At 30.7% G+C, this 19033-nt stretch overlaps 3 protein-coding genes across 5 annotated transcripts in view; 2 read left to right on the top strand and 1 right to left on the bottom strand.

The window, feature by feature from the left end:
• Positions 1-201: 201 nt before the first annotated feature.
• On the bottom strand, positions 202-12054 carry LOC115239285 (vitellogenin receptor). Of its 2 annotated transcripts, none has more exons than XM_029813736.1 (32): positions 11933-12054; positions 11097-11166; positions 10818-10960; positions 10080-10220; positions 9849-9957; positions 9613-9750; positions 9347-9460; positions 9147-9272; positions 8845-9060; positions 8258-8426; positions 7909-8110; positions 7620-7811; positions 7411-7531; positions 7150-7290; positions 6797-7049; positions 6474-6694; positions 6116-6262; positions 5900-6030; positions 5595-5719; positions 5110-5303; positions 4798-4982; positions 4287-4519; positions 3754-4061; positions 3183-3422; positions 2959-3111; positions 2618-2763; positions 2452-2543; positions 2054-2291; positions 1727-1904; positions 1315-1609; positions 1078-1207; positions 202-832 (listed from the first exon to the last, which is right to left on the bottom strand). In XM_029813736.1, exons 2-32 carry the CDS (start codon positions 11164-11166, stop codon positions 722-724), a joined length of 5262 nt encoding a protein of 1753 aa, XP_029669596.1. In that variant the 5' UTR covers positions 11933-12054; the 3' UTR covers positions 202-721. The 2 variants fall into 2 exon arrangements, with proteins under 2 accessions (XP_029669596.1, XP_029669604.1); XM_029813744.1 differs by having other exon boundaries at positions 1078-1204.
• A 539-nt stretch (positions 12055-12593) lies between these two features.
• LOC115239229 (zinc finger protein 761-like) lies at positions 12594-14783 on the top strand. Its single transcript, XM_029813636.1, has 3 exons — positions 12594-12824; positions 13519-14143; positions 14531-14783. The coding sequence occupies exons 1-3, from the start codon at positions 12764-12766 to the stop codon at positions 14694-14696; spliced, it is 852 nt and encodes a 283-aa protein (XP_029669496.1). The 5' UTR covers positions 12594-12763; the 3' UTR covers positions 14697-14783.
• Positions 14784-15302: 519 nt separating this feature from the next.
• LOC115238915 (ATP-dependent RNA helicase me31b) overlaps positions 15303-19033 on the top strand; it is a 10816-nt gene continuing 7085 nt past the window's right edge. The window contains exons 1-7 of one of the 2 annotated variants that reach the window (XM_029813089.1): positions 15303-15685; positions 16939-17104; positions 17287-17493; positions 17587-17758; positions 17838-17988; positions 18491-18686; positions 18770-18940. In XM_029813089.1, coding sequence (XP_029668949.1) covers positions 16964-17104; positions 17287-17493; positions 17587-17758; positions 17838-17988; positions 18491-18686; positions 18770-18940 — 1038 coding nt within the window. In that variant the 5' untranslated portion in view covers positions 15303-15685; positions 16939-16963. Of the gene's footprint in view, positions 15686-16938; positions 17105-17286; positions 17494-17586; positions 17759-17837; positions 17989-18490; positions 18687-18769; positions 18941-19033 lie in introns of those variants that run through there. The other variant, XM_029813100.1, reaches the window with a different exon arrangement.

The raw sequence follows: 19033 nt of genomic DNA, 5'->3' as shown, positions 1-19033 counted from the left end.
TATATAGTTTAACATAATATGATATATATTCATTTTTTTTAATTGTTTACATTTGTTAGATAAAAATTTTGTGTTAAATTTTACATAAAATTATAAAAATAATCAGTAAAAGTAATTATAATAGTAATCGTGTAAAATTACAAAGTAAAAGAAATAAAAACAGATTTATATAAAAGTATTGTATATTTTCTGGCATATATAAGCAAATAATATATGGGTATATATGAATGTATAAAATTTACATATTGATATAAATAAATGTATGTACAAATTTTCTGACAGCATTTAGCTCTATCTAAAAATTATGATTTAATTGTATAATTGCATGATCAAGTTTAAATTTAATGCATACTTAAAATGAAATATGTAAAAATTAACGTTTATAAATATAAATGTATTTTCACAATACTTTATATAATATTTTTTCCGAGCATTTACTAAATGCAGAATGGCAGTATTTAGGCTAAAAGCCATACGAATTTAAAGTTATATCCATATCAAATCATATTTGATACTATATAATGATTAAGTACGCTTGAGATACATAGCAGACATATTACTAATATATACATATATCGCTATATATATAATATTAGACATGTTTATTGACATAGTGTCTTGATATTTATAATATCAATCATTAAGAAATCTTCTATTATCGTATGAACAACATTCTTTAACTTTAATTTTGACTTTTAAATATTATTTGATTTGGATTAAATTATTTTGATCGTGTGAAAGAAATTAAACATGTATTTTGTTTCTCTTCATCTTCTTTTTCCGATTCGCACAAATTTCGTTCTGACCTCTTCATACTACTTTCCATCGCACTCTATAAGAGAATATTGAATATTTAAGTCTATAATAATTTATTTCATCTGAATAATTATTTAAGTTATCGTTAATTGTAATTAATAGTTACTTTGTATAGTACATATAGTTTGCATGAATTATATGTAGAAATGTTGTATACAACATATATTGTAATTAAATATATTTGTAGCAGCATGCACGATACAGTGAAAAAAAAATAATGTCATGTTTAAATATAATATATTTGTTTTGTTCTACTTTTACCTTTAATAACTTATCATCGATAGGATTAATATATTCATGCTGTCCGGGAGATATATTTGGAGCTATAGAACTAAGTGTTACCGCAACCTCATCTCTTCGATCATATGATGGATTATGAAAGCGAATGCTGCTGAAAATAATCATATATCGTACCATATTATTGTAAAATTTTTATATGAGTAATATAAAATGTATATTTTAATGTTCAAAACTCGGTCAAATAAATTTTAGACGTACTTGAGATCATTCAATGTTTTCAACTTTAATTTGCTTTTTTGATAGTAGTAATAAATGCACAATGACGAAAAAATAATCAGTAATGTAATTATTGTTATGGTATAAATTCCACCCTGATATCGCATTTTTGAGATGTTGGTGCGACTTGTAGCGACTTTTATTTCATTATTCGTAAGTACTTTCGTGCAAGTGCTATTAGATGCTATCGATTTACCGTCTTGACAAATGCATGCCGCATCGTTAGCTTTTAAAACGCACATATAGTCGCAGTTCAGTTTTTCACAAAGATTCTCAACTGTCAAACAAACACATAATTTCGTTTTGCGATTATTACGATTAAATGTCGATATACAAAATTTAACAGACCATCAAAATAAATTTGATGGTTCGTTTTTAGACATTATATACTAACCGAGAGGATGTCTGGAAACATGTAGAATAGCAAAGTGCTTGTGAATATTGTTCGGACTTATATCTATTATTTCGCACGATTTGTCAGCGTACAGCTTACATTTTTGCATTGGACCATTTGAACCCATTAACCAATAAAGCGAATTTTCAAAAATGTTGACGCCTAACGGTTGGTGCATCTATAAGATTAAAAAATATTTTGTTAGAAAAAATTATTTGATATATCTATTTTTGACACACAAGATGTGGTTGCGTTTTTTTTATGTATGCAGAAAATGCCCTTGTTTTAATAGAATGGATTAAAAAATAATGATACTCATTAACGTACATCTGTTTTTAAAAATGTGCTGCGTTGAGTTCCATCCAAATTAGATGATTCGATAGTTTTGCGGAAACTATCCGACCAATATAATCTGGCTTTCATATGATCGATCGCCATTCCACTCACGACGCCTATATCCCGAAAACCAATTATCTTCATATTGTTACCCATCATATCGGCTTGACATATTTCACTGAACGGTTTATCATGCACTTGCCACGTAGTTTGACTCCAGAATAACCATCTGTAATATTAAGCGATTTCGATTTTTTTATATTATCATAACGTCATTATATGGTATTTTATATATTCTACTATTCTCTGTAATTTCTATTAAATCAATAAAAGTGGTGAAGCTAAACAAAGATAATAAGAAACTAACAAGCAGAGTAAAAAAGAAATACCTATTTTTTGGGTCGATTATGAGGGATGCTACTTTTGCCACACCTTCAATTTTAACCACAATTGCACATTTTTGTTGCTTCACGCTGCATACCTTTAATTAATAAATTAAATTAGTAATCAGTTCAAAGCACTCCCATTTATTTGATATCAAGAAGAGAAATATACCTTAATCATGTTTGGACGATCGTTATCATTAAAATAGATGTTATTAGTGATCCAATCGATTGCAAGCACTCCCGGATTTCCAACATTCGTAAATATGCTTATTTCGTTTGTTTTGATGTTAATCTTGTTAATAGTGCTCAATTCTTCTGCAATAATTTTTTTTAACATGTATTCGAACAATACACACATACACACAAGTTTAAAAAAAATGCTTCTAATCTTGTATTAAATTGCTTTTGAAAATCTTTTATGGATATTTATATCTTTTTAATAAATGCATCGTATATTAATATAATTAATAATTTTTTTATAATAAGTAAAATTTAGATATGAAGACTAACCACTACTCCAATAAATAGCATCATCAAGTGCGTTTACGTCAAAACCAATTACGTTTAAACCCGTTAATGAACGGATTGCTTCAATTGAGAATAAATTCGACGATATTTTCCTGATGTCATTATCGGTAACGGTAATTAATTCCATTGGCGGTCCTAGAAATAATCATCATTGATAATTCATTGCTTTAAATAACTTGCGCAAAGATTTAACTGCAATCACTTACCAATGGCTTTGCAAGAAACCCTATCGCTGCGAATAACATATCCATTGTAGCATGAACACTGAAAGGAGCCCAGAATGTTTCGACAAATCTGCGAGCAAACATCAAGATCGCACTCATTCATATCATCACATGACATCATGTCAGCAGCCAAACGATATCCTTTTTGACAACCGCAGACTCCCCCACGTGGTGTCTTATAACACAGATCCTTGCAGACATTGTTGTACGCACAAGCGCTTGCTACGCAAAAAAGTAATTATTAAATTATTATTATTAAATTTATTATTATTATTAAAAAGTAATGTATTATAAAAATGGTGCGCGTTTATTAATATATAAGAAATAACTTTTAAATTTCTGAATTTCTCTCTCTCTCTTTTTCTCTAAATGTCAATGTAAAATATCTTCCGTAAATCTTTAAAATAAAAAAAAATTCATATAAGCTACTTAAGTTTTTAAATTTTAAATTCTTCAAAGATAAAAACACTACATATTTTACTAAATTGTTTATCAAGAATATTTTTTATAAAAATGAATGGTTTTAATAGCGCAACAAAAATTAGCTACATACTGCATTTTCCATTTTCATCACTGTTATCTGGACAATCTCGAATACCGTCGCATACTTTGCTGAACGACAGACAAGTGCCCATGTCGCACTTAAATTCTTCACATATGTTCGATGTGTTGACATTAACGTTTCTCCACTTATTACCACTACAATCCTTCTCGTCTGATTTGTCGCCGCAATCGTCGGTTTTATCACATACCCAGTTCTGCGGAATGCATCTCTTATTGTCGCAGCTAAATTCATCCTCGGAACAGTACGTACAATGATGCTCGTCATCGTTCTTCGGGCAGTCTTGAACACCGTTGCATCTTCAACAGGAAGAATCGTGAACAATATGTTTCACATTATTTAATCTCTTATATAAAAATCAAAAAAAGTCGCTATGATAGTCTGCACAGCAAAGTTTGTTACTTAAAATTTAAAATATTTTTAAAAAAGAAAATGGTCTTTTGAGTTGACAAATATATTAGCATTTTAATATTTGCGTGTAAATTCTTGCAATCATCTAATATATTTTAAAGGAATCAACTCACCTTACTGTCTTTGGGAGACATATATCAGTGTTGAAGCATAAATATTTATCCTCGGTACAATTAGGAGATTTTTTGTTCAAACAATGTTTCTCGTCAGTCTCATCACCGCAATCATTGATACCATTGCATTTCAATGAAGATGATATGCAACGACCATTATTACATTTTAATTTTCCGTCGTCACAGATGTTTACGCATTCCTCATGTTCATCTGATCCATCCGAGCAATCTCGCTTAAATATGAACACGTGAGATTATATAAAATGACATTTAGTATATTGCGAACAGAGTAACCAATCAATAAACTTTAAAATTAATTCTGATTTAAAAAATTCGACATTTAAATGTGTTTCTTTCCATTTTGCTCTCACAATAATTTTTTATAATCACATTTTAAATTAATAATAATCATTAAAATTCCTCTTATAAGATGAAAAACTATAAATAAATCGAGTTACCATATTGATTGTGCACGCTAAACATATAATAAATATGAATAATTGTAACCCACCTCTCTGTCGCATTCCCATTCCTTTGGTATGCAATTTCTCGCATCTTTACACATAAATTTACTCGGAGGACACGTACGCTCTTTGCAATGATTATTAATCTCATCGGAGAAATCGAGACAATCGTTGTGCCCATCGCACTCTAAGGAATTTGATATGCAAGCTCCGTCACGACATTGAAATTCATCTAAAAGATGAGGATTAGCAAAAATAAATAACAATACAAGTATAGTTATAGTAAAGTCAACGCATTCAAAGAAAAAGATCGCAAATTTATTCAAATATAATTAATTTGTCATCAAATTCCTAATTACCATTGCGGCATTGCGGCGTAGCGCAATTCTCCTCGTCCGATTTATCAGCGCATTCGTAGTTCGAATTGCAACGATCTTTTGAACTGATGCACGTGCCATCTTTACACATGAATTGACCTTTTTCGCAAATACCAGTTTCGCCGCAGTCGCTCGCTTCATCTTCACTGTTTGGACAGTCTATGGTACCGTCGCACCTGAATAAACAGCAAGAAATTTAAAAAATGTAAAAATTGTATAAAAAAGTATTCAGGTTATAAAAATAGTCTATTAAAAAAAGAATCTGTTAAAAATTTATTTTAATTCGATAAAATATTTGAGATACAAGATAGTATATTTTTATGACTCCGCGAATAACTTATCAGTATGTCACAAACGGTTAATACCAATTAATTGTATCAGAAAATGCAAATATTTGGATAATCTGTATAACTTAATATATCAATGTACTTATAAACTATACATGCAGAAATATCTGTTAAACGCACCACTGCTGCCGCTTTATGCAGATATCATGTTCGCTGCATTTGACCTCATCAGCAAGACACGCAGACTGCAAAGTGCATGTACGATTGTTCGCGCTTAGCATCATTCCAGGAGGACAAGCACAAATCTGAAAATAATCGCGTAAAATATTATAGAAAATTCTATTTTCTTTGACAAATAACATCGCATCAGATGGATGAAGTGATATATCAAAATAGCAATGTTTTAATTGTATATAAGATGCTTGCATTGCAATCGTTGAATTTATTTGCCACATGACCATATCATCTAAAGTTTGTACACTTACAAATGAAATACCGGAGGAAGGCAAACACACGTGTGAGCAATTTCCATTATTTTTCTCACAACCGTGCTTCTCATGGGTAACAATATCGTGCAAACCTATCACAAGTGGAGTTTCTACACGTAAGGGCATACCTGCAAATATTTATTTATTTTGCTGATTAATTATTCTATATATACAGATGCATATTCTCTAATGCTAAGACATTAAATAACTTACGGAGCATAACCTGGTGATGATAGCGACCATTATTTTTATAACTTGTCCAATATAATAAATTAGAATTGCGTTGCGTCCAGAATATATTGTCTCCAGCGATTGCAAAACTCATAGGCTCTGATAATCCGGTACGAAGAAGATATTGATCTACAAATATAATACTTGTCATTTCCTTACAATACTTGGAAAAACTTGTTCTTTCATAATTAAATATTATACACAAATATACAATAATATTTTTAGAATATAAAATATAATCTATCAAAATGTTTTAATAAAATATATGTATATTTATACACAAAATTTAAGAAACAAGGCTCAGAACTTAAATGTTTATGAAAAGTGCTAAAATACTAACTTTCATCCTGGTACGATGTGATATAACCAAAACTTTGATCAATCGAGAAAAATGTCTTTTTATCCCTGTCATAATGCAACGATATCGTTGCATCTCCCAAGTGCGAGTTTATTAGTTTTCTCGAGCCGATTCCATTCATTTTCATTTCCTCTAAGCGAAAGTTATGATATGACGGTATTCCAAGAAAGAGTTCTACTTCATCGAATACGATGAACATTGTACTATAATATAAAAAACATTATATTATATATTAACATTGTCATTATATTATTAAAACGCTGATAATCACCCTAATTGTAAGTACAATTAATGAAACGTCATACCCTTCTTCAGGCGCTAAAGCAATATCGCCAGGTCGATCCTCAACATAAAAGACCGTCTTCGTCTTGGTTGTTAAGCTATATACTTCGATAGTTCTGTCTTCTTTATTCGATAAATACAAGTTATTACCGATATAATCAAACGCCATTCCTCCCAATATTTTATTCTCGAATGGTATAAGATTCTCGCTAACGCCGCTTTTCGGATCGTAACGAATGATATGATTCGAACGCTTATCACTTGCAAGTATAGTGTCTAAATAAGTTTTAATTGTAAGAAAAAGAATTAATATAAAAGGGGCAAAACATTTGTAATATTCTTCGCAATTTTCTGTCATAAGAATCTTATAAGTTACCAGTAAGCGAATCATAAGTTGCTGCAGTTATAATTCTTGCAGTAGTGCTCGTAGTCACTTTTGACTTTCCCAAAAAATCGTGAAAATAATCTATAAATATATTTTCCGTGATGATAATAAAGTGCTGCTTCTTCTTTACCTCTGAAATTGTACTTATGTTAATTTGGAAATATAAAACCTAGTAATATAGTAAGGATTCATAACATTAATATATATATATATATATAATTGAAAAAAAGTACACATTTTTTGATAATCTACCTCGACACGTATGATGGTCAGCTTTCAATTCTTTATCTATGGTGCAGCCGCATGTATAGCCTTTATCCCGATTTAACATACATAATTGAGAACATGGATTAGAGTGACATGGGTTTGAAATCTGAAATTAAATTGAATAATAGTGTAGACTTTGCGACGCCGATTTTGTTGCAATACAAAAGTAACAGTAAAAATAAAACTTTGCATACCTTGGGTTTTTTCCCCATATGTTCTACGTGTACGCCATAAGGTGTATCGTCAGTTCGAATTACGATCTGCCAATTCTTTCCGGTAAACTTATCACAGGATTGTATCGTATTTTCCTGCCAGTCGCTCCAGTATAGTTTATTTTCAAAAACCGCCAAGGAAACTGGATATCTGATTATATCGTGCAATACGATCTGCGGATAATTTAAGTACAAATATTTTTTTGTTATAGTCTTAATTGTAGCATAAAAAATATCATATATAATAAGAAAGAGAAATATAAACGCTAACTCTTCGGTCGGTGCCGTCTAAGCGTACTGATTCGATTATATTTTTCTTTTTATCTAACCAATATAATCGATTATTCGGATAGTCAATAGTTATACTGGTAGGCCATTCTAAGTTTTGAGTGATAAATAAGCTACTGTTTTTGCCATCCATCCCAGCCATTGCAATATGCGAGATGAAACCCACATCGCACCAAAACATTATTCTATAAATATAGAAACACGTAAATACACACGCGCTTAATATTTTCGTATTAATTTATATATATATATATATGTAAATAATACAGTTTATTATTTATACAATAGAAAAGAATTTAAATATATAATTTGTTTATGATAAATATATTTACCCTTTAGTCGGTAACAGAGCGATTCCATTTGGTTTATGTTGATTATTAATCAATATGGTACAATATGTACCGTTACTATCGCAAACCCCGATATACTTGTTACCTTCGTCGGTGAAATATACATTACCCGTAATCCAATCTACGGCTATCCCCGATAGCGAATACAAACCTTATTTACGAGAAAAATACGTAAAATTTAGAACATACGATAAAAAGATACCAGGTAAAATAATTAGTCTATAAAAAACGATATTTATTCTATCTATATTTTTCTCCTTATTTTAATGTTATCATATTACTTTACATGTTATTATTATATTCTTAATCCGCACACACACATATTTCAACAATAATATTGTATAATAAATAATAAATTGTTTGTATATGTGTGTAGTTATCAATAATCTGTTAGTTATCAAATATCTTGTACAACTTGTGAGTTAACAAATAGAATATTCGTATCTTTTATTTTATTCTGCCAAAAAAATTAACGTTTTTTGAAATAATATATAGATATTAAAAATGTATTTCTGCGAGTTCTTTGCAAAGACTATAATTATTTATAATACCATTAATAAAGCGCTCACCTTCCGTAACAATGGCTTCGTGTTTTCCATCGATAACACCTTTTACAATCGTGTGGATACTGTCTTCAATAACGTTTGAACAATAGAAATAATCCCCGTTTATAGCGATATTTTCAGTATGACTCAAGTTTTTCGCAGCTGTAAAATATATTCTAGAATCGAGATATATTGCGCGAATCTCCGTTTTTGTAGAGAATAGCAACGTAGCCTCGCCACCTATCAGTTGAAAAATTCACATTTTTGTAAAATTTAATATAAATCAATATTTTTGTCCTATCAATCATATATGCAAACTAGCTTACCATCCGCTTTGCATGTTTTCCTATCATCTTGCAGTATGTAACCTGCTTCACAGGTACATCTGTACGATCCTGCCGTATTCACGCATCCTTGATCGCATTTGCCATAAATCTGACACTCGTCAATATCTATAAAAAAAATTGTCAAATAATCCTCGCTATAATTCACATAGGATTATTGTTTTTGCTCATCAAGGATTTACCTGTGCACGAGCGATCTTGAATCTCGTAACCCGGCTTGCAGATACATACAGGGCCACTAGGTGTTATTTTGCAATCGTCACTGCATTTTGCCGATGCGCAACTAGATGATTTACCTGAAAGAAAAGAAGAAAGTTAATTAATATAAAATTTTATAACAAACTGTGCATATAGATTACATCACGTGTTAAAAGATATTACAAGTATTAGAAAGCTATAAGATAATAATTAAAAATATATCATATTAATACTAATATATCATACTTACAACCGGCACCTTCATCTGATCCATCGCCACAATCATCTTTTCCGTTGCACACTGCATTAAAAAATATGCATCGTTGATTTTTGCATAAGTATCGATTATGTGCACTTTTACAATCACTTGCAGATAGTGTTTTATTGTCTAAAAAATGCAGCATTAAAAAAATTTTTTTTTGGATTAGCAAGATATAATTTTTTTGTTTTTATTATCATTAATAATTTACATTTTTACAAACTTACCGCAATTCGATTCATCGCTGCCATCGGGACAATCGTATCTACCGTCACAAACCCAATCTTTTCTTATACAATGTTTATCCTTGCACCGAAATTTGTCGTCGCACTTTAACTGTTGCGATGAAAATAAAATTACAAATACATCGTAATTACAAATACATTTTGCAAAATAAATATGACAGATGGATAAGTGCTACATGATAACGAACAAAAAAATGATGCCGATTTATTCACCTCATTCACGCAATCGTAATACTCGTCGCTTCCATCACTGCAATCCTTCACTGCATCGCAGAACTTTTCTTTTGGTATACAATGTTTACTTTGGCATTTAAATTCATTTGTGGCGCATATTATGTCATGAGGATATGTAAGCTGGAAGTACACAAAAACTTTTTTATTTGATGCTATGTCTATGTATTTACTTATTTATATGACATACATGACATGACATTAGATTAATGAAAATATAGAGAATAAGATATATCATTCTTTTTTTATTACTAAATTTTATTTAGGCTTATAATTTAGGCAAATTTTATAAATGTTGCAAATGTAAGCTTTGCAACAAACAAAGCTGTTGTCTTAATGATAACGAGAATTGAGCTTCCTATTGAGAGAAATGGATAAAAGAGAAAATTACAACATATTTTTCAAAATAAATAGTTATTATTGCAAAAGATTTGAAAAGAATAGATCTTACTACATTTTTGGATAGAAAGTATGATCAGATAAATATCGAATATATGGTCTGCAGATAAAAAAATAAGGGCTTTTGGAACTGTTTCAAATTTTACGATAAGAGATTGCAATATGTATTAAAATAGATATATAATATAATTGCAAGTAAAAGATAAAAGTGGTCTACCCAAGATAGCTTAAAAAAAGTTTTCACAAATTCAAGATAGATAAGAATTGGAAGACAATTGATAAAAAATAGAAAATTTGTATGAGTTGTATACTAATACTCACATTAAAGTTTTCGCAGTGATCTTCATCCGATCCATCGGTACAATCTTCCTCTCCATCACATTCAAATGTGAATAATACGCATTGGTCATTATCACATCGAAACCAATCAGGTTTCTCGCATCTTAGAATTTTGTCAAGGAAAACTGTACATTATTAAGAAAAACTTAATCTCATAATTAATTGAAAAAATGCAAGAAAATAATTTGATTTAATCAACTGCAAATTTATTTTAGAACATCGACATACTATACGATAGTCTTGTTTTTTATATTAACCTACCAAGATTGCCATAACAACAAAAATTCAAGGAGCTGTATATAAACAGCAGGCCCACAATACGTGGCATCATCTGCAAAAGAAAGCGTTAAAGTTTTTTGCGATGAAACAAATTGGATTCTTCCAACTATTATTTCACTAAGTTATTTAAATATGCGTATATTAAATCTTCTAAATAAAAGTAGAATCAAAATATAAGCAGCTGTTGTAAATAATACACAACTCGCTTGTTAGATAGAAATTCAAGAATATCGTAAATATCGCAATGTGATAACAATATGTACATCCTACAATGTTTTCGATATAATATTTTACTTTTCGCGAATATAAAATGTAAGTGAAACATCAGCAAATAATTTGATTTAAATTATATTGGCTTAATTAAATTTTAATTACTTTTAAATACACTTTATTATATATTGAAATACTATAATATGGAATATGTATGTATGTGTGTGTGTATGTAAGATTTATATTATATATGTGTGTATTTATCTATATGTAATATTATGTATTGAAAATTTTAATGAGTGTTGCATTTTGTTATATGTAATAGAGAGTAATTTTTCTATATTATATTACAAAATATTTTAATATATTACATTATATATTATTTAAGTATTAAAATATCATAATATATCTTTTACATATAATTAAATTAATTAAAATATTGTATAAAATACAAATATATAAAATGTATAAAATACATGTAGTTAAATCACACATAAAAGTTGTTGCACTTAATTAATTATAAATTGAAATATTTATATTTGGAGAAAAAAAGATGTGTGCATTATATAAATTCAATATGATAAAAAATGTATTATGAAAAAACTCACTGCAATAAATGAAACTTCTTATGTACACATGTAATGTTCGTATTTTTTATATTTATGAGAAAGACGAGACGTTATGATCCGACTGCGACGCTGTACGAATCGTTTCTGAGATCTTCGCTTCCAATTCGAGGTTCCTTCAGACCCTTGTTTTCCCTATGAATGTTATCAAGACACTAAAGGTCGTCATCGACCAGTATAGGAAAGTTGTGAAAATCTCATGTAAACAGATTCAACATAATAAGATATCCTTAATGTACAAATTCTACTAGATATTTCTTCTTAAAATTGAGATGATATATGAAAATATAGAAATATATAAAAATCAGAATAATAAAAATTTTATAACATTTAAAAATCATAAATTTAAATTTACTGAATATCGACAACGATGGAAATGATAGAGACAATGTTTGACATTATATTATATTAATTTGTATATTTTAAATAATAATTTAATTAATTTTTATACAATACAATTGTATATTATATAAATTATGTGGTTCAATTGTGTGTACATGTGTCTTAGTGTTAGGTAGACGTAAATAGGATTAGAAAGATAAAAAAAAAAGATTATAATATGTTAATAGTAATGTATAAAGGAGGAAATTAATTTGTAAAGAAAAAAGAGAGAGAATTACTATTTTAATAATATTCCAATTATTTATCAAGTACACACTCTAACAATCATTGGATAATACGCCACTGCTTGGCGAAAACAAACGCCGGTGAAACACACGGTACTGCCATATTGCTGCTGTGGTGGTCAGCAGTTGAACATTCTTTGTATTCTTTGCAAATAATAGACAGTTCTATTTCTTTATTTCAAGAAAAATGCCACGTTGTTTGATAAAGTCGATGGTGCGATATCAGAGAACGGACAGTTCGAACGAAGGTATTTTTGCTTTTTCTTCACAGTATCTCCTTCTTTATGGCATCGTCCAGTATACTATTAAGATTAGCCCGATCCTAATGCATGCACGAACGATAGGGAAAATATCATTTACGGTTATGAATGTCCTGATATGCCAGTTTTAAAATTATTGAAATAATACAAATGTCTGTGCGATCGTTACTTCAACCTTGACTGTCGTTACAATAACAGACACTCCTCGACTGATCATGCCATTTGTCTCCTATTTTCGCGTGATATTTCCAAGTGCTATAAATCAGAAATTTATTATCAAAGAAAACAAATCAAAAATTATTTTTTTCACAAATTGTATAAATGCTGTAGCATTATGTAAATGCTGTATGTGTGATAATAGACACAATTAATTTTTTAATTGCTTATTATTAAAGAGAAAAAAATAATTCTTCCTGCTTAGAGATACAAAAAATGAACTGTGAAACTTTGAAATTTATTTCGATGATGAAGAATTTTATGTAGAATAAATTTTTATAACAACTCTATTTAATTAGTTTATATTTCGCAAAATTATTTTCCTTTGAGTTCAAAATTGATGATACATCTTTAAAATATGTTGTAAATAAAGATTTACTGCATATTTTAAGACTGAAAACTATTCTCTGGTAATAAATATCCTGCCTATGTTTTTTCGCACGTGACGGAAAATCGATTTTTACAGAAACCGAATTCTCATGGTTGCCGCCATCCACGGATCTCAAGCGAAAGAATCATACAAAAGACGCAACGTCGAAGACGAGCAATATTTGGACTTGTTCAGGACTTCCCATTGTAACTCGATACAGCTTCCATAAAGTCAATAATGCTACGTTTGACACCGGCTTGAATACAACGGGTCGAAATTTTACAAATATTCGCCAGGATTCTCCGTCAATCGACGTCGTAAACACGATCGATTCGGGGAAGGTGTCCGCGATATTGCTCGACGATGCATCTCAATCCTCCTCTAACGCGAAAGAATCGTTAAGAGCAACGCAGGTAACGGATCCAGGGAAGCTCAACGAGACGATAAATCAGAAAGTCATGATCAACGGCTCCGAAACGCAAACGCTCTCGCAGGCTTTATATCTGATGCCGAAGCAAAAACACGAACCGATGAACTCCGTCGAGAATAAGACGCCTGTTAAAGAGAACGCTCAACCCTGGAAGAGAAATAAAACAATGCACTATTGCCCGTATTGCCGCAAGAGCTTTGATCGACCGTGGGTGTTGAAGGGCCATTTGCGTCTTCACACAGGCGAGAGGCCCTTCGAATGTCCCGTTTGCCATAAATCTTTTGCAGATCGGTACGTAAAAAGGGAGGCGAGAATAATATTTAGAATAATATTTATTAAATTTATTAGAAGTCTTGAATTGATGATGAGTGTATTTGGATGTACTGTTAGAAGTATAGCACACATTCGCAAACTTATTTAGTTTCATACAAAAACTTGGATAGAAAAAAATCTCAATTTTTCTTTATTGAAAATTTAGCCTCACAAAATTTTGCTCCAAAGTATTTGGAGAATTTTTAATACAAATACAAAGTAAAAATAATAATTTCGGGATATTCTCTGTATATTTAACTTTATCCTATTTGATCGGTACTATTCTCATAATAATTAAAATCTTATAATAATTATTGAGAGATACCATTATCGTATAACTAATTAATCATTATGTATATTTTACAGTTCTAATCTGCGCGCTCATCAAAGGACACGTAATCATCATCAATGGCAGTGGCGCTGTGGTGTATGCTTTAAAGCTTTCTCGCAAAGACGTTACTTGGAACGCCACTGTCCGGAAGCTTGTCGTAAATATCGTATATCCCAAAAGAAGGAATTTCCTTGTTCATAAAAACGGATGAAAATATCAACTACAAGAAATTCCGATATAAAGTTGTTCTTAACAATGTGATGTATTACATATAAAGTTTTATAATATATTACATTTATAGCTACGTTCTCTCTCTCTCTCTCTCTCTTTCTCTGATACGAAAACTTTATGCCAACTACCCTTTATATTTTTATATTTTTGGATTCTAACATTTGTCCGATGACTCTGCAATATATCGAATATATATAATTCAAAGTTTAAATTTAACAAAAAGTTTATAATTTATATTTATTAATTTTTTTATTTAATTTCACGCGTAAAATCTTTGAACACGCATTAATTAAACAGCATTGATCTCATTGAAATTGTATACTCATTTCGATTTCTATAAAATATTCGATATCTAATTTGGATTATTTGATCCATGAAATATGTGATTCACGAGATGCGACTGGGAACCACGCGAGACACGTGATTGGCTGGTTGGAGAAACGCTAGTGTTTTCCCCGCAAAATTGTCCGCGAATCGTTTTAAGGTATGAAAAGCATGCCTTAAAACGACCAACCATGGTAGTTTCGCATCTAGGTATCTTTCGCTCTTTCACGGTACGGATCGTGTATACCGAACAAGCAATAATCGCTGGCATTCGACGCAGTGCATTAGTCAGCGTTAGTCGGAATTTCGAGTTACTGCAAACGGAACGCAAATCACGAGACGTAGGAGACGGAAGAGAGAGACTTTGAAAGTCGACCCCACGCGCGTCACACGCGAGAGAACTCTTTTTTCCCGTAGCGCAAACGACGAGTTTAACAGAGTGCTAGAGAAGAAAAGCGCGGCGGCATCAGCACCGAAACGGCTACGGTGCCCAGACGCAGTCACTGGCGCTGCGAGAAGTCGACGAAATCATTGACATTGGGAACGGCCATTTTGGCGTGTTGTCTCCCACCGATCCGAGACGTGCTCGAGGCGCACACACACGGTATCGACATCGACGTCCATCCGTTTTCGAGGTAAGGAACACGTCGACGTTGCACATCCCGGACGATGTGCGTGCCCGCGATCCTCGCACCCCTCGTCGTCGTTTCGTCGCGTCGCGACGCGCGGCGCGCGTCTCCGACGAGAATCGCCGCGGAAAATCTGGCTAGTTTCGAGGCCTAACGGTATCATCTTGTTTCTGTCGCTACCAACGGTTCGCGAATCAATTCGAAACGGAGGAAGATATTTCCTCGGATTTACCCGAGAGAAAATGGCTTTAGCTATATATATATATATATATATGTTCGTGCATTGAAATTTTTTGGAAAAATAAATTCGTTATATAGCACTTGATATAACGCATATTGTACGAGTCTGCTTTTATCGACGATTCGAACGTTATGGGTTTGAAATTGGCGAAACTTGTTTGCCTATACGGCGTATCAGCTATCGTTAATCATGGATACTTGCGATTGGTTAAATATGTACTGGTATTTTCCTTTGTTGTTTCGCGCTGTTTATATAATTGTTAAAAAATTTGAGACAGATTGAATATTTCATCATTTTGATATACATATAATGAGCGACGAGCTTGGAAAATACGAATATTCCTTTGTTTTTATTGTATATTTGTTAATGTCCTATATATTAAAAAAAAAAAAATGTCTGTTATTCTTAATACTAACGAAATCCCTTTTTTCTTTTTTAATGTAATTTTAAATAAAACGAATTTATTTGATTTTTTATTTTTCTTGGATTAATGATTTATCAAATTATATCTTAAAAAGATGTTAATTCTTAGATTTAATTATATAAATTTTATATATCTATTGGAAACTATATAAAAAGGATAAAGAAATCAAATTTTTTTTTGTAACACAGTTAACGGTCTTATCTACAAAAGTATTCATGCCTCCCTTATACATCCAAACATGCAAAAACACTTAACACATTCGAATGTATTTATAACGGCGAACACTACCTATAGGCATACAGTCATTGTAGGTCAATTTTGTTTGGTCTTGTTCTCCTTCTGGGAGGCTCTCTATTCAGATGTTAACATAAAAACTTAGTAAATGCTTTTGAATGTGCTTAGAACTTCAGAGTTATATATTATGATCTAATTACTCATATTTTACAAATTATAACAGAGTGGCACAAAATTTTAAGTGGATTTTAAAAAATATACATTTGAAAATATATTATGACATAATACTAGCTGATGTATATAAAACAATAAATAGTGATATCTTTTTTTCTATTTTTTGTATTTTTCCTTTTTTTTCAGGAAAAAATACTGCAATATTTCCAGAATGATGATTGAAACGCATATAAACTCTAATCACATGTTGAATTCTGGTTTGTCTAACAAATCGGAAATAGATAAAATGGATGATGTAGGTTGGAAAGCCAAATTAAAAATTCCACCAAAGGATAAGAGAATTAAAACAAGTGTAAGTTTTATGAGAGATAAAAATAATTGATAAATTATTTATATTTTCAAATTTAAATAAGTTGAGATTTAAAATAGATAAATTAACTTTTAAAAACTGATTTTGTTATTGTTTATAAAATTCATGAAAACATTTAAATTTTCTGTCTTAATATAATTTATTTTTAAACATGAATCTTGCAGGATGTTACTGACACACGTGGTAACGAATTTGAAGAATTTTGCCTAAAACGTGAGTTATTGATGGGAATTTTTGAGAAGGGATGGGAGAAACCATCACCGATCCAAGAAGCTAGTATTCCCATTGCACTTTCTGGTAAGGACATCTTGGCACGAGCGAAAAATGGAACTGGCAAAACTGGAGCATACTCGATTCCAGTGCTGGAACAGGTATATATATGTACTACTAATCTAAAAAAAAAAAAAAATATTTGATTTAGATGTCACATTTTTCTTAATATCATATACTATTTGCTGTTTTAGGTTGATCCGAGAAGAGAAGTAATTCAAGCATTGGTGATTGTACCTACAAGAGAATTAGCACTACAAACATCACAGATTTGTATCGAACTTGCAAAACATATGGATATAAAGGTTATGGTCACCACTGGAGGAACTAATTTACGCGACGACATTATGAGGATTTATCAAAAAGGTAAGATAAAAATTTTAAATTTACAAGTGAATTAAATGAGTTTGCGCATATATAACTAATTCGTAATTTGTGTTTTCAGTACAAGTAATAATTGCAACGCCAGGAAGGATTCTTGATCTAATGGATAAGAATGTGGCAAACATGGAGCAATGTAAAATTTTAGTTTTAGATGAAGCAGACAAACTGCTGTCACAAGACTTCAAAGGAATGTTGGATCATGTTATATCGAGGTATGTTTGTAAAATATATTACATAAGATACAAGATAAATATTTAAATGTACATAGATTTTTTCTATTTTTATCACATCCTGGTTACACTTTAAATTCAAGTTTTTTAAATGATACTAACATTGACTATTCATGATTTATATGTAATGTTGTATTTTGTATAATTGTTTAAAATGTACAATGTGTGCTCTTGAATGGATATGTCTCGTCATATTTCCAAGTACATTAAACTGATTTATCAATAACTAACTTTTATTGATTTCTGCTTGAAATTTATTGAATTCGTGCTATTTTTTTTAATCGTCATTCTCTTAAGACGTGTTGATGCCACACTTTTTACTGATAGTTCTTTTACCAATATTGCAAGTTGATTATTAATAATATTACAACAATTATATCACTATCAACTATTAAAAATAATAATTCAAATTGTTTACACATGCATTGATGCTCTTTGATATTCATGATTTTACAATATTTATGGTGGTATATTTTGCTTCTAGATTGCCACATGAACGTCAGATTTTATTGTATTCAGCTACATTTCCTCTGACTGTAAAACAATTTATGGAGAAACACTTGAGAGATCCATATGAGATTAATTTAATGGAAGAGTTGACTTTAAAAGGCGTAACACAATATTACGCTTTTGTACAGGAACGACAAAAAGTTCACTGCCTTAACACGTTATTCTCAAAGGTAAGATATCATTAAACGTTTGGTTTAATTTAATCCCATGTCAATATATTAAATATATGTAAACTTATGCATTATATTTGTAGTTGCAAATAACGCAAAGCATAATCTTCTGCAATTCAACGCAACGCGTAGAATTATTGGCTAAGAAAATAACGGATCTTGGATATTGCTGTTATTACATACACGCGAAAATGGCGCAGGCGCACCGCAATCGCGTGTTTCATGATTTCCGTGCAGGATTATGCCGAAATCTCGTAAGTTCATTAATATTTGTGACAACAATTTTAATTATGTAAGTGTATATGTATATATATATGTATGTATGTATACATGTATATATATATATA

The sequence above is a fragment of the Formica exsecta genome, unplaced genomic scaffold (genome assembly GCF_003651465.1).
Source record: "Formica exsecta isolate Colony F162 unplaced genomic scaffold, ASM365146v1 scaffold116, whole genome shotgun sequence".
NCBI classification, from domain to species: Eukaryota; Metazoa; Arthropoda; class Insecta; order Hymenoptera; family Formicidae; genus Formica; species Formica exsecta.
Note: the sequence above shows the minus strand (reverse complement) of the source record. Positions and strands in the feature narration are given on the sequence as shown.

Bases quoted from the DNA above. Each gene is read 5' to 3' on its own strand.
- LOC115239285 (XM_029813736.1), bottom strand. From the start codon at position 11,166: ATGATGCCACGTATTGTGGGCCTGCTGTTTATATACAGCTCCTTGAAT. The intron at 6,031-6,115 runs GTAAGTTATTTA...AAATATTTGCAG, and splicing joins TCATCACCAGGTTATGCTCC to GTATGCCCTTACGTGTAGAA. The intron at 833-1,077 runs GTAAAAGTAGAA...ATTCTCTTATAG, and splicing joins TCGATGATAAGTTATTAAAG to AGTGCGATGGAAAGTAGTAT.
- LOC115239229 (XM_029813636.1), top strand. From the start codon at position 12,764: ATGCCACGTTGTTTGATAAAGTCGATGGTGCGATATCAGAGAACGGAC. The intron at 12,825-13,518 runs GTATTTTTGCTT...CGATTTTTACAG, and splicing joins AACGGACAGTTCGAACGAAG to AAACCGAATTCTCATGGTTG. The intron at 14,144-14,530 runs GTACGTAAAAAG...TATATTTTACAG, and splicing joins CATAAATCTTTTGCAGATCG to TTCTAATCTGCGCGCTCATC.